Consider the following 15,995-nt stretch of genomic DNA (forward strand, 5'->3'; position numbering starts at 1 on the left):
TCCAGCAAGCTACGAAAGACCGGCCGAAACCCTTTCAAGCACATAACAACCAACTTCTTTTTCCAAAAACTAAAGGTAGTATTTTCTAATCTTAGATCTAGGGTCCGTTAAACCTCATTTCAAAAAACCGTTTTCAAAAAAGAAAGGAGAAGGGAAAGGGTAATCTTTTGGTAAAAATAAAATAAAAAAAAGGAGGAGTTTTTAACTCCGGCGCGGTGGCGCCGCCGCGAAAACTCGCCAGCCACCGCGCCGGAACCATCTCCGGTATTCTCTTCTCGTCGGAGAAGATGAAGAAATTCTAGAGAGAAGGCAGAGCATCTCTCTCTAGAAATAAGAGAAGAGAGAGAAAGAGAAATAAAAATGAATATAAAAAAACCGGAGCTGGCTATTTATAAAGGGATTGAACCGGTTCAACCTTTAAACCGGTCTGAACCGGTCTAATCCAGGCCCATACGTTTTTTTCTAAGGCCCAAGCTCAAATCTCTTTTATTTTATTCCTGCACCCCCCTGTTTACTTCCTGCACTCCGCAGCATCTAATTTTATTTCCTTTTTCATGCATTTTAATTTTCTCTTGCATTTTCTATTTTATCTTACATTAAAAGTACACATATCAATCCAGAGTGCTCTGGTCCTCAATTAATTGTTAATATTATATTCTTGTTTAATTTAATTATTCTCCAGAACAATCTGGTCCTTGTTAACTAAATTAATCCATAGTGCTCTGGTCCTAAATTAATTGTTAATATTATATATTTTTTAATTTTCCTCCAGGTCTTATGCTTTTATTTTCATTGCTCTGTTAGTTTAATTTTCACCTATTATCCAAAAACAACAAAAACATCAAAATATCAAAAATCACAAAAAATATTTTCATAACAAACCTTGACTTTCAATCAAGTGATCGTTATTTTTATTTTCTTTCTTAATCACATTTCAAATCAATTCTAATTCATTTTTAAGTCAGTTTTCTTCAATCTAAAAAACACAAATCAATTCTCATTTGCCACTTGGCTTTTTATTTCAAAACCTTTTTTCAAAATCTAATAAAAAACACTCAACCAATCAAACGTCAATTTATACCCCGAACTACGAGGTTTTGATCCCTCACGGGTACGTAGGCAGAGGATGTTTGTCCTTTCAAATCAACTAAAAAACAATTTTCTTTTTTTTCTCTTCAATCAAAATCAATTTTCTTTTTCTTTTCAACTCATCATTCAATTTTATTTTCATCTTTTTAAAAGAAAGCAAGTTATAGCACAAAAAGTTAAATAAAATCAAGAGGTTCTCGTAGAGTACTACGAATATTTAGGGTGCTAACACCTTCCCAAAATATAACCAACCCCCGAACCCTAAATCTCTTCAAAATGGATGGTTTAGAACTTTTTCCCCTTAAAAAAAAATTTGTTCAGTCGTGAAATAAAAAATGAGTCAAAAGTCAATCAAATGACCTTAACCTCCGAAAAATGACGCGACAGAGGTACACATTGATTTTACATACAGGTACACTACATGTTTCTAAATTAATTGTGTTTATATAAACAAAATACCATTATATCTTGGCTTATTTATAAGCAAGAAAGAACTAAATTTGATGATTTCTAAATTAAACTCAATTTAATAATTATCTCTTAGTCTCAATGCAAAATTGATGTTGTGATTATTGTAATCGAGTATATTCTCTTATCTCTTAGCTGTGCTGCAAGAGTTGGAAAATTATTTATTTTCTAAGATTTTAAAATTATACAGTCATGTACCGCAAGAGCAAGAGGAGTGCTTCAATATAATAAAAAAGGTATGAAATAGTTCCTCGGCACTCGGCAATAAAATGCCGAAGGAGTTTTTTTTATTTTTTTTTCTTCGACAGTTAACCCGGATTTCTAAAACTTCAACATTTAACTGTCGAGGGGCAAAAACGTCAATTACTCGTGTGGCAGATCATCCTTCTGCAAGTGGTAGCAATTCTCAACCGGAATAGGTTACTTCTCACTCATTCAGTAGCAAGAGTTCGAAAAAATGGCGTACACGAATGCCAGGCGCACACTAGCATCCATTCTAACACGAGCACTTTCTTCTTCATCATCATCTGGAATCGCTTCTCTCAATCGCACACGTTTCGCTTTCGCGTTATCCTCCGCTTCCAGACAAACCCTACCCATCCCTCACTCGTTCCCGGTTCGTTTCAAATCATCGGGTTCGGGTTATTCTCCATTGAACGATCCATCTCCAAATTGGAGCAATCGTCCTCCAAAGGAAACCATTCTTCTCGATGGATGTGATTACGAACACTGGCTAATTATTATGGAGTTTCCTGATAACCCTAAACCCTCTGAAGATGAAATGGTTAATAGCTATGTTAAAACCCTAGCTCAAGTTCTCGGAAGGTTCCTAATTCTAATGCTTTCGCTTTTCATTTTTCATAATTTATTAGGATTCTTCTTTTCTATTTTCTATTTTTTTTTTTTAAATTTTCGTGTTTTGATTTTTGTTGTAGCGAGGAAGAGGCTAAGAAGAAGATATACTCTGTTTCTACTTCTACATATATAGGTTTTGGTGCTCTTGTTTCGGAAGAGCTTTCTTATAAAATCAAAGGTGATTCATTTTGTTCTTTACGAATCCCAGTTTAGCTTATTTGAGGTTTTTGTTTTTGTTAGTCGTTAGGGTTGAATAAACAACAATTAAGCGTGATAGCATAATTTCTTATCATATAAGTATAAGCGCATTTCTTTAACAAAAGATAAACTAAAGTCGAACCTTGTTTGTATAAGTTATAAGCTGTTTTCGTAAGCTATCCTTGAGAGCTTATGGTAATAATATGAAAAATAGCTTACAGAGATGTCATAAGCTGTTTCCATAAGCTCCCTCAAACAGTTTTAGAAGTGTTTATGTTAGAAGTTTGGCTCAACACGCCATTACGGCCTATGGTGTTACCATGGCGGGCATTCATTCACAAATTTCTTATGGTGGTTGTCCAAAAGTCCGCCACTCCATTCTGCCATGGCGTTACCATGACCGCAATTTAACAACACTCACTGTACATAAGCACTTATCAAATTGGGCCTTATAAGTTATAAGTATTTGGTTCTGGATAATTGGCAATTACCATATATGTTTGACATTCCGTGGCATGTTTTTCTGCCTTTGTAGAGTTGCCGGGAGTTCTTTGGGTGCTGCCGGATTCATATCTTGATGTTCCTAACAAGGATTATGGAGGTGAGTGGAGTTGTTTAAACTAAGAGCTTGGTTAATTGTTACATCATTGTTTGTTGTCTTGACCACTCTCGGGGAATTTCAGGTGATTTGTTTGTTGATGGGAAAGTAATTCCTAGGCCACAATATAGATATGCTGAAAGGGCACCAAGTAGAAATAGACCTCGTCCACGACATGATAGGCGACGCGAAACTATGCAAGTTGAAAGGAGAGATCCTAATCAAAGACAGAATTGGAACCAAGTTCAGGGAGAACATATGCAGCCATCAAATCCAATGAATAGCCAAAACTCGGCTTCAGGTGGAGAAAGCCATGAAATGTTTAATAGGAGGAACTCTGGTTGAGAAATTGTCTCTCGTATAGATGATAGTACCAAGTTTTTCAGATAGAGAATTTTGATTTAAGGTTTTGAGGTGATATTTTTTACTCTTTTTTGTTTGTTTAGAAAATGCTTGTGGCAGAGCTTGACATTTGATCATCGTTTTTAGCACCATTATGAATTATTATAAAGTTGAGACTTGTGTATGCTGTGGGCTTTACTCATTGCTTCCAGTGTCGTTTTAGTCTTTTTCATCTATGTTTTGATCTGTAATACATATCACTGATTGTGAAAATTGATTAGTTGAAACAGTTATGTTGTTTTCTATAAGGCAGATATCTGTCTTGCATCATCTGAAGTTCATTTATTTTTTTAGGGATCTGAAGTTCTTCTTTACAAGTCCTCAATGTCTTGTCAATATACCTAACATGTCACGAAACCTTGAAAATTGAAGTTACTTATTAAGTTTTTTTGTTTGGAATTGCCACTCTATGGAGGATTTTGATCATTCTCCATAGAATTTTTTGCTTGATTGCATTTATCAATATTATTCCAATCATCTCATGTTTGAGTCTCATTCTTGACAATGTAGTATAAATTTTGGACTTGATGCATTAGTCATATCAGTACTTTTAATTTTCTCCAGAGACCAACTTATAGTGAGTTTTATTTTTTAATTTGAGTATGACTTAAACACAACACAAGAGACTTAGTTTATTGAGTTGAATATTGAACAAATCGACATTAAGGCTCCCACTTAAGAGTTTAGATATTCTTGCACTTTGGGTCAGATTTAATTTTGAAATTACTGGTTTTGACTATTTCATTCTAGTGTTATTTGGTCTTCATCCAGTATTTGTAATCATAGGTGAATTAAATATGAGAAATTCTTAAAGAATACGTTTTCACCCTAAGTAATGTTCAATAACAATGTAATTTTTTTTCACAAATGTTTAATTTTAGGCTAAATTAATCAAATGGTCCCTCAACTAATTACCAGTTTTCATTTTGGTCCCATAAGTTCTATAATTATCATTTTGGTCCCCTCAACTTTTGCTCCGTCATTCAATTTGGTCTCTACCGTTAGTTTCTTAATGCCTAATTTTTTTGATTTGATTCTAACCATTTGATTGCAGGTCCGTTGTATCTAATAGTGAACCATCAACACCTAATTTTTTTCCTTTTCTTCATCTTCTCTCTTCTTGCTTAGATCTTCATCAAACTTTTTCAGAATATTTTTTCTTCTTTAACACAGCAACCACCATCGGTTAATTTTTTTTTTTTACTAACATCTAATTTTTCATACTTTTCTTCATATGCTTCTTTCCTCTTTATCTTTGTTAACTTCAAAATATTCATCAATCAAATCCTTTCAAAATTATCATTATCATTATTAACTAATATTCATCAATTCTTTCAAAATAAAGAATAAAAACTAATGTTCATTTGTCTTTATCAAAGATCTTCATCACCTTCATATGAAACTCATAAGAAAAGAAAAAAAAAAACTCTTTATTAAACTATAAAAGGAATGTTCAACCAAAAGTGAAAACAAAGGTCAGCATTCAACAAAAATGTGAGTTACAGAGAGAGATGACTGAAATAAAAACACCAAAATTTCAATTTCTTCACCCATATTTATCAGCATTCAACAAGATAAAATGAATGTTGGATTTCGAATTGGAAAAATCTAGATTTGCAACAACCATAAGCCCTTCATATCGAACAATGGAAAAATTTGGATTTGCAATCACAATCATATGTCGTTCATCAGGATTTGCAATCGCTCCTTTTTCAAGCTCCTCCATAGCCTTAATCTCTGCCTGAAACCTCGGGTCCATTTACTTCACAAACTCATCAGTAAACCCGACCCGGCTCACATCCAGATACAGACCAAATTCCTTGTGCTGATATAGCCAGTCCACGTAACGCCGCCATAGAGCACGTAGATCCGACGGTGGTGGTTTGTGGATTGAACGGCGGAGAGATCCATTCCGGTTGGAATTTCAAGTGCAACAGAGCGAGTTGGAGGGAGTTTGGGTCGGGTTTGGTATATAGGAAGATTTTGTGAACGACATCGTATTGGAATAGAGGATGCGTTTTGGTTTTTTTTTTTTTTTTTATTGTTGAGTGTTTCTGAAGATGAATAAATGCTTGAGATTGAAGCCATGATGGGATTGGAAAATTGAAATGAAATGAAATGAAAATGAAATTGAAAGGGAAATGAGTCGGGATAATGCTATGAAATTGAAAGGGAAAATTGATGAATTTCTGAAAAAAAATTATGAAGCATAACCAAGGTGATGAATAAGAGGAAGGAAGAAGATGAAGAATGGTATATTAAGTTAGTTGTTTTGGTCCACTGTAAGATACAATAGACATGCATGATCTAATGGTTCTCTTTTAATAAAAAATATCAAACGGTTTAAATTAAAATAATTAACAGGATCTACAGTGGACCACTCTTTAGGTTGGTCCACCATAGCCATTTGAACAACCATTTGGTGGACAACTCATGAGACAACCATAATTTACAAAGAAAAAGTTGGTATTGACACGAAAATCAAAGCAATAGAGAGATAAAGTAAAAAATAATGTGACTATGAGAGAAAAAATTATCATAAAAGTTGTCAAAAAATATATGTTTAACTATCATTTCTCATTTTATCATGCACAAGTTACCATAATTCTCTTTTGCACCTTTCCCCCTCTCCTACTATCGCTCAACTCGTGGCTTGGAAATTCGTCGGCAGTGGATTCACCACCATTTATACGTCTTTCTTAGCTTTGCCGCATATAGAGGCAATGAAAGTTTAAATTGTTGTTACTAGAACTCTAGAAGTGTCATTTCGACCGCATTGAGAGGAGTCAAGTTTGAGGTTACACAGATAAAGTTGTTACTAAGTTCATTTGTATCAACAAGGATCAAGGACACAAAGGAAAGGAAGTTGAATTGGAAATCATTCCTTGAAATTGCGGACTACTTAGGATGTTTTTGAAATTGGGATTAGTTTTTATCCAAAACCGCAAGTCTGGCCTTGTTTCACCATAGAAAACAAGAAGCTACTATTTATTGCTTTTGAAAAACGCCCATCCAAACCCTCCCACAGCTCCGAACATAGATTTAGAGCTCGTTTTTTTTTTTTTTAAGGAAATAATCAGTTTTAAGAGTTTTGCATTTGTTTGTTTCAGCTTTTTAAAAAAATTAGTATCTAAAAACAACTTCAAAATAAGAAGTTGTTAAGAGCAACTTCTCAAAAAATAAATTTTTTTTAGAGGAGGGAGAAAATATTGTTTAAAAGATTGAACTAATTTTGTAACAAATAATCCCTTTTATATAGTTGTATCCAAACAAACTAGATTATTTATTTTTAAAAAGTGATTTTTATTACGGTAAACAAATACAAAATAAATTCTGATTTTTCATAAAATCTCGAAAATATAATCTCTAAATTTTTATGGCAAAATAACTTCTATTTTAATCCGTAACAAACGGACCCTTAATGTATATTTAACCCCTTTTTGTAGGAGGTAAATTTGATTCTTGAGGACTGCACTTGATTTTAACATGTATTGAATTATGAATATTTTTGATTAAAATTGATTATGTTTTCAAAATGGATTTTAACTTAGATAAAATTTAAAGTTTTTGTCAATACAATTGGTTTCAAACCATTTATATATGAATGTATTTAAATATGTATTTCCATTTAAATCACTTTTAACTAAAATTAAATTTTTCCTTAAAAAAGAAACTAAAACTAAATTTTAAAATCAATTTTTAATACCACAAAACCAAACGCACAATGCTTAAAAAAAAAAAAAAAAAAAAACAAACGCACATTCAGCGATTTTGTTAAAAATCTCTGAAAAACTAATCTGTAAATTATTTAATATCTAAATCAATTTTTTATTCCATCATCAAAATCTTTACCCAACAACAATTTGATTTGATAGTTACCTTTGGTTGAAAAATCACCGCCACACAATTGGCTTTTGGTACGTGCAATGCAATGATCTCATTTTGTATAATTAATGAGTCATTTAGCTGTTAATTGGTTTATTAATATCCTGGTCCAGCTTAAAAAAATAAAAAAAAACCGAAGTTTTTCATTTAACGGGTACTATTACAAGATCACAGAGATTACCAAAAATAACGATCAATCATCAAAGAACAGAAAATACAACTTTTCCATACAAATTTCTTCATCTTCATTTTCCAGATCTTTCAAAGATGAATTCCAATTATGGCAAACCAAACCCTCCAAAACAATCCTCTGCTTCCCTCAACAACTTCAATTTCGATCTTGATCTTGGAATCGGATCCAATCGATCCAAATCCCTAAAAGATCAGAAAACCCCAAATCCTCCTTCAAATTCCTATTCAACTCCTTCATATTCATCAGCACAACCCAAAAAATGGACCCACCAACCCGTTCAAACTCCGGCGGGGTTACCCGGTGCACCACCGTCGATGGTCGGTGATATCTTCGGGAAAAGTTGGGGATCAACTCAACCTTCGGGTCCTAGCATTGGTATCGTTAATAAAAACCCTAATTTGTTTGGGGATTTGGTTACCTCTGCATTGGGTCAAGGTTCTTCAAATAATAGCAACGTTCCTCTGAAAAATGCAATTCCCACACCTAAAAATTCATCTTTTTCAATGTCAAACATGTCCAATTCTTTGCCTAAACCTGTTAACACGCTGCAAAGTGGTTCTTCTTTGGGATCATCTTCTGGAAGTGGTTTTAATTTGAATGCCAATAGAAGTCCCAATATTGGAGGTCCTTCAATTCGAAGCGGTGTTGGTGTTGCTGCATCTGGTAGTGGAATTGGAATTAGTTCTAGTAATAAAGATCCTTTTAGTTCATTGGCTGGTTTTGGATCTAAGCCATCTTCTAGTCTTAATTCAGCTGCTAAACCTTCAAAGATTGATTCACAAGATGATGGTTTTGGTGATTTTCAGAATGCTACAAAACCAAGCACCAATGCATTTCCATCAAGTGGTGGTAGTGTTGGAATTGATGTTGATTTTACTGGATCTTCGGCTTTTTCGAATCCAACACCAGTTCAAGCTTCTGGGGGTGATCCAATGGATATGTTTTTCACATCTACCACTCCATCATCTGGAGGTGGTGGTGGTGGAGGTGCGGCGGCATCTTCTGAAATTGATGATTGGGGTAATGAGTTTGGAGGAGGAAACCATGACGTGGGTGGAACAACCACTGAGCTTGATGGGCTTCCACCTCCTCCTGCTGGGATATCAGGTTCTTCTGCTAAAGGCAAAGGGATGGATAATTACAAACAGGGACAATTTGCTGATGCTATTAAATGGCTTTCATGGGCTCTTATTCTTCTAGAGAAAGCTGGGGATGGTGCTGGTACGGTGGAGGTTTTGTCGTGCAGAGCTTCTTGTTATAAAGAAGTTGGAGAGTATAAAAAAGCGGTGGCAGATTGTACCAAGGTATACTTTAGTATCTTATTAATGATTGGCAATTGTCCTTTTATATGTTATAGAAATTCTAGTGGACATGGAACTTATATGGTAAGGTTGAGTTGTTTAATCACTAAATACTAGCTGTGTTATTTAATCGAACTGTTGGATAAATTAAATGATGTCTTTGCATTTGCTATAAGCTTGAGACTGAAAAGGGAGGAGATAAAAAGCTAATCAAAAGGAGATAGTATTGTTTTAGATTATTGCTGGAAAGCAAGGTTTGGTAGAAAATATTAGGAGCAACTAGCAAGGAGATGAAAAGAAACTTCAAATTATCATTTATTCAACGGTTGTGCCATACTTGAACCAAAAATATATAGGGTGCAATTGGGTAAATAATTTAATTAAGCGTTTATGCATAAGTTATTTTACAACTAAGCCGTATGTTGTTTCGATAAGCTATCATGTACTTATTGCAACAAGCTGGAAAAAGTTTATGAATATTAGAGTATGACATAAGTTGTTTACATAAGCTCTGCCAAACACTCACACAAGTGTTTGTACATTAAGACTAGCCAAAGTAAGGTCTTCTAAATGAATCTAGAATACCTTAAGAAAGTCATTTCTAATTAATGTAGTGCCTTATTTCTAGGAATTAATCTTTCAGTTTATGGAACGAAAACATGCATCATGATGGATGATTCTTGAAATCTCAATAGTTTCTAACAACTACATGCTATCTCTTTGTCAAAAAAATAATTTATAATAGCTATAGTGTGTGTATCAGACTATTAGATACATAATGGTATCCAATTTTGTGAAACGAATAACTATTGTTGAAAAATATATAAAATACAATATATCTAAGATGTGTATGTGGATATGCATAAACAATTTCATATAACATAATTCAAATTCATATATAATTGTAATTCCGATAAATCCAATAAGTACAGTTTGTGTTTGGACTTTGATGTTTCAAAGGTATGTTAAGTGTCTAAGCATATTGGTTTTGGATGTGCATAACTGTATGTAATGGAATGTAAAAATCAGTGCTGCATAGCTCCATGTATCAGTAAATATTGTTGGATTTAGATTTCCCCATAATATCATTGCCTTGTCTTACATTTAACTTGATTGACACCCTTGGTAACATGTGTAGTCAACTTAGAAAATTTAGTTTGAAAGATTACAATGGGTGGCTAGTCCATGAGTTCTGTAATCACCCAATAAGTTGTGTTCCATATTTTGATTTCCTATCTCATAAATGCAGCCATACTGTTTTCTTGATCAGTAATTCACCATGTAACTTTGAGGAAGAAGTTAAACAAGCTGCATTATGTTGTGCAGGTTATTGGAAACGATGAAAAAAATGTATCTGTCCTTGTCCAGCGTGCTCTCTTGTATGAGAGTATGGAAAAGTACAAACTTGGTGCTGAAGACCTGAGAACTGTGCTGAAGTTTGATCCTACCAATCGGGTTGCTAGAAGTACTGTTCACCGGTTGGCTAAGATGGCTGAATAGGAAAAAAATTCTATCCTTTTTCTTTTCATTATTACGATATATACCGGGTGATATAATATGTACGGACTGCCTGTGATTGCTGTCACCCTTCATATGATTTTCGATGTATGGCTTTTTCTTATTCTGCCTTATGTCTTGAAATTAATATTCTTGCTTCCTTGCCCAGATTTGAACTCAATATTGATTGCCTTATTCTTTTCCTGACCATATACTGTGATTAATTTACGTTGTTTACATATGAAGAAACATATTTGTTATTGCTGACGGATAGCTCTGATTATCGCTATGCCTGGTCCACAACAGACAACATTTTTTAATCGTTTGATCAAGTGAGTTCTTAATGCTGCCATGCATCATCCTTACCATATTCGTATCCATTTCTTTCTCCCCACCTAACCATTTGGGCTGGCTAGAATGATTTTGTTAGAAAGGGGTTGAAGCTATCCCCGTGAGCTTAGCTCAGTTGGTAGGGATATTGCATATTATATGCAGGGGCCGGGGTTCGAACCCCGGACACCCCGCTTCTCCACAATTAAATTGTGTGAGCTCTAGCCACTAGGCTACTTGACCAAAAAAAAAAAAAAAGGGGTTGAAGCTGGGCAAGTTTGGAGGCAAATGTAAGAGCAAGTGTTTTTTTTTTTTTTTTTTTTTTTTTTTTTTTTAAGAAGAGTAAGTGTTGCTTAAATTGCTGATAATGGGAAACTTCTTAACACTCAATCTAGGCTTTATCAAGTTTTCCGAGTAGACATCTGTCATACTGATTTGTTCTATGGGAATCACTGTTCTTTCTAATCTCACTACAGTAGATATATTGACGCTCACCATTAATCATATACCTTAGAATTTTGTTTAGAAGGTTTGTTGTATACTGCCTCTGTCGCAAAATATAAGCAAAAAAATCTCATATTCTTTGTCTCAAAATATAAGCAAAAAAAAACAAACTTTTATGTTATTATTATGTTTTTTCAAACAAATCATCTTTTCCAATATAAAATTAAATGCAAATTGCATTCAATTTGTTCTCCTTTTTATTTTCTCCATAATTTTTAACCAATGAGAATTATTTTTACATCTTTTCATGAAACTTATTCCAACTAGAACATAAAAAATTATACTTCAAATCACTAAGTGTTAGTTTTCTTAATAAGTGTGAATTAGTGTTTTTTGCTTATAAATTAGAACGAATGGAGTGTGTGTTTGTTCTCGCGATGGCATTGAGTTTAGACATGCGGTCTAACTTTGTAATATCACAGTTCAAGTGATATTGGGACACGAGTCGAACCAAACAAGTGCATAAACAAAATCACTTGTTTAACTTTTTTTTTAGAGAAAAATTTACTTGTTTTACTTAGGTTCTCAATATATCCCCCAAAAGGAAAGTGAGAGAAAAAGTTAATAAGAGAGAAAATGCAGTGTAAACAAAATTTTAGGGTTCTAAAGTTAGTATCATCTACTTGTTTTACTTCTTTTTTAGAGGAAAATTTACTTGTTTTACTTAGGTTCTCAATATATCCCCCAAAAGGAAAGTGAGAGAAAAAGTGAATAAGATAGAAAATGCAAATGAAGAAAAATAAAATCTATTTACCTTGTCACCAATACATAGTTTTCTCTTATTGCTCATTTTATTTAGTAAAGACACGAGGAAAAAATCAGAGAAAGTCACTCCTTCCTAACTTAAAAATGTTTGCATTATATTTACCTCTTCTTTGTCTCCTCCCAAAAAAAAAAAAAAACCTCTCCTTTGTGTTAAAATATACATTCTTCTTCCTCAACTATGTATTATACTTTAGACCATTTTTATATAATTAATAATGTTTTATACATATTGTTTCATCTATTTTTTTATTAATGGGTGGATTTAATGTTTGAAAAAGACAACAATGGAGAGCAAAGGATGCATAAGAAAAAGAGAGGAAAAAGAAGGTGAAAGAAGACGTTAATATGGTGGAAGCTTTAAAAAGAAACACCTCTTTCAATGTAATCCCCACATTTTGCCTAGGTAGATTAAAAATTCCATTTTAGCTTCTTGATTTTTATCCACATTTTACTAGAAAAGTAAAGAGGTTTGATTTGTTGATATCATAAAAATAAATGAAAATGCAGTACATAAATAATACTTAGGGGAGAGAATTGTAATCCAAACATCACTTAAAGAAGGAGTAAAATTTGTTTTAGATTTTAACTTTTAAAAGAATGAGTGTATATTATAACATAAGAAGAGAAGAAAGTGTGTAATTTAAAACTTTTTAAATCACAAAAATATTAACCGACTATGAAGTCAACCATGCCCAACAAAAACACCAAATAAATGGATATTCGGGTTACCTTGAATTTCCGTCCTATTGCAAGAACTATCATGTTTTTGTTTTATCTAGTGAGTTCGGGGATATCATCGGGCAAGAAAAATTGAAATAATATAGCACAAGAAAAATAGTTTTGTTACAAGGACCAATCTATTTGATTATTGAAGGGGCATTTGCAAGAATCTAAGATTTTTTTGAAGGAAACAGGAATTTAAGATTTTGTATTTTAATTTGGAGAAGTGTTATTTGAAACACCCACAATTAATCTAAACACATTTTTTTCTTTTTTTGTTGGTCTAGTAGCTTAATAGCTGGAGCTCACACAATTAAATATGAAGAAGTAGGATGTTCAGAATTCAAACCCCAATCTGTATAAAAATTATGTAATTTTCTTATCAATTGAGATAAGGTCAGAGACACTCTAAACATCCTTTGATTAGAAGCAAAATGCTGCTTACATGGACGAAAAAAACCAAAACAATAAAAAAAAAAAATATAACACAATATGAATTAATTTTTTCTTCTTCTTCCTATAATCATTTTGGAAACGGAATTGACATTTCCTCTCAATGTTTCACTATCATTGTTGTCTGAGAACTCTTCTCTACCTCAACAATCTTTCCAAAACCCCAAAATGTTGTTACCTTCTTCTTCTCCAACCCCACCACTCTCTCAACACCACTTCTGATTCAGATCAACACTCTTTCCCAGTTTCCTACCTCACCAACAATTGCGCTTTATCTCCACAAGATGCTCTCAAAGCATCCAAACGACTTCGTTTCAACACTCCCGACAAACCCGATTCCGTTATCGCCTTTTTCAAAACCCACGGTTTCTCCGATCACCAGATACAAACCATCATTCGCAAGATTCCATTGCTCATCGTTTACAACCCCATTAAAACCATTTTGCCAAAGTTTCAATTTTTAGCCTCCAAAGGTGCTTCTCCCAAAGACATTGTTGCCACCGTTACCAGAAGCCCCAATTTCCTTTGTTCAAGCCTTGACAAGAACATAATCCCTTCTTTTGAATTGGTAAGAAGTTTCTGTCCTTCTGATCATAAAGCTATTACTTCAGTAATCATTTGCCCCTCTTCAATTTGTGATTCTCGCTTTAAACCAAATCTTCAATTTTTGCTTGATTTTGGTGTCACTCGTTCAAGTATTTACCGTTTGCTTACTAGCAGACCTTCCACAATATGTTGTACTGATTTGAAAAAGGCTTTGGAGGAGATTAAGGAATTAGGGTTTCAACCTTCCAAATACAATTTTTGTGTAGCATTATTGGCCAAAAGGGCTGTCACCAAATCCCAATGGGATGCCAAAGTTGATGTCTTGAAGAGTTGGGGTTGTTCTGAAGATGCAGTTTTTAATGCATTTAGGAAGCAACCCAACTTTATGCTAAGGTCTCCAGATAAACTCAATGCAGTGATGAGTTTTTGGGTCGAGGAGCTTGGTTGGGATCCTTCGCTGCTCTTAGCTGAGCCGACGCTTTTTGGATACAGTATACAGAAAAGGCTTAGTCCAAGGGCATCAATTGTCAAGTATCTTCTATCCAAAGGTTTGATGAAAGAGGGTGCTAGCTTATGTACACCATTTTATCTGACTGATGAGAATTTTCAGCGAAGGTACGTGAGGAGAATCATCTAAGCTAGTAAACCTAAATCAGGGAGAATGCTAATATCACCGTTACAACCAGCCATATTATCTTCATGCCATTCTAGTTGCATTCTTCTGACATGTAGGTCGTAGTTCTAATTTTGCTAACAGCCTATCTGGTTTGGTTGGGGGGATTCTAGGTTGGTTGTATTTTTTTTTTCATTTCCTCATTTGGGAACCTGGAACCTTTTTCGGTTTAATTCTGGCCTATATCACTAGTTTATATTTTATAAATAATTGTTACAAGAGAACCATTGGTTTTTCAGTTGGAAAATGTTAAATATGATTTTTTATTCAACGTGGATTCTCTTCGAATTTGAAAGAGATGTATGGATTCATGCCACATATCCTTAGGAATTATGGGATTAGTAAAATGTTGAATTTATAACATATATACCAGTGGCTTTATGCTACGGTCTAGGGACAAATTCAATGCGGTGATGCATTTTTGGATCAAACAGCATGGTTGGGATCCTTTCGTGCTCTTGAAAGCTCCAGATATTTCCGGATTTAGTCTAGAGAAAAGGCTTATTCCAAGGGCTACTGTTATCCGGTATCTTCTCTCTAAAGGTTTGATGAAGAAGAGTGCTCACCATTTTCTTTGACTGATGAGTTGTTCCTGAAAAGGTATGTGAATTATTCTGAGGAAGAAGCATCTACGCTATTAAGGCTATATCATGGAGGATGCTAGCGTATTTTTGAGAAGTTATTTATTTATTTTTTTGCTTAAATGTTATTTTGATCCCTTAAGTATTTATGTATTTATTTGGTATCGCTTTGGTCTCATAAGTAATAAAAGGTCCGTTTAGGTCCCTTAACTTTATTTAAAGTATCGGTTTGATCATTTCTGTTAATTTAATTAAAAAAAACGTTAAGTTTAGGGACCAAACTAATACTAATTAAATAAGATAAGAGATCAAAATTTAATGTTTTTTTTGAATTAAATTAACAGAAAGGATCAAACCGATAGTTTTAATAAAGTTAAGGGGTCAAAACGGACATTTTATTACTTATGGGACGAAAGCGATACTAAATAAATACTTAAGGGACCAAAAGAGCATTTAAGCTATTTTTTTTTAAGGATATTTTTGAGAAGTTATGAATGCATTTATTTGACATAACTGTATAAACCAATCATATTATGTTGAGAAATGATATTTGTACAACCATTTGTGACAATTTTCTCTCACATACTCACATTATACTCTTAATCTCTTTCTTCCTTATTCTAGTTTAATGTATTGGTTCATTCAATCAGTAGGTTGGAACTTGTTTTGCTTTTGGTCACAGTTTTGACTCATATCCCTAATTTTTTTTTTTTTTTTTATAATCAGTGTTCTAGATGGTGCGAGAATATTCGCGTGACTTGCACGAAGGGGGTTATTAAATGCCCAATATACTAAGCTATATAGTCTTTTTTGTATGTTCTTTTTTATTCTTTTGGTAAAATACTTTATTTTTTTTTGAAAAGGGGCAAACTATTATCTTCTTTAATTTCATTTCAAATTTTAAAAATGTTTACATTGTTGCTGGGTGTATACATGA

General features: G+C 33.5%; 3 protein-coding genes across 3 annotated transcripts; all 3 read left to right on the forward strand.

Annotated features, from left to right (window-relative positions):
- Window positions 1-1,888: 1,888 nt before the first annotated feature.
- LOC25494085 (multiple organellar RNA editing factor 3, mitochondrial) lies at window positions 1,889-3,903 on the forward strand. The gene is made up of 4 exons (XM_013602819.3): window positions 1,889-2,382; window positions 2,493-2,590; window positions 3,146-3,211; window positions 3,294-3,903. Exons 1-4 carry the CDS (start codon window positions 2,015-2,017, stop codon window positions 3,551-3,553), a joined length of 792 nt encoding a protein of 263 aa, XP_013458273.1. The 5' UTR covers window positions 1,889-2,014; the 3' UTR covers window positions 3,554-3,903.
- A 3,710-nt stretch (window positions 3,904-7,613) lies between these two features.
- On the forward strand, window positions 7,614-10,696 carry LOC25494087 (pro-resilin). Its single transcript, XM_013602821.3, has 2 exons — window positions 7,614-8,992; window positions 10,316-10,696. Exons 1-2 carry the CDS (start codon window positions 7,763-7,765, stop codon window positions 10,487-10,489), a joined length of 1,404 nt encoding a protein of 467 aa, XP_013458275.1. The 5' UTR covers window positions 7,614-7,762; the 3' UTR covers window positions 10,490-10,696.
- A 2,642-nt stretch (window positions 10,697-13,338) lies between these two features.
- On the forward strand, window positions 13,339-15,275 carry LOC25494089 (uncharacterized). The gene is made up of 2 exons (XM_013602823.3): window positions 13,339-14,419; window positions 15,078-15,275. The coding sequence occupies exons 1-2, from the start codon at window positions 13,362-13,364 to the stop codon at window positions 15,139-15,141; spliced, it is 1,122 nt and encodes a 373-aa protein (XP_013458277.1). The 5' UTR covers window positions 13,339-13,361; the 3' UTR covers window positions 15,142-15,275.
- The last annotated feature ends 720 nt before the right edge of the window (window positions 15,276-15,995 follow it).

This window comes from Medicago truncatula, chromosome 4 (assembly GCF_003473485.1).
Source record: "Medicago truncatula cultivar Jemalong A17 chromosome 4, MtrunA17r5.0-ANR, whole genome shotgun sequence".
NCBI lineage: Eukaryota > Viridiplantae > Streptophyta > Magnoliopsida > Fabales > Fabaceae > Medicago > Medicago truncatula.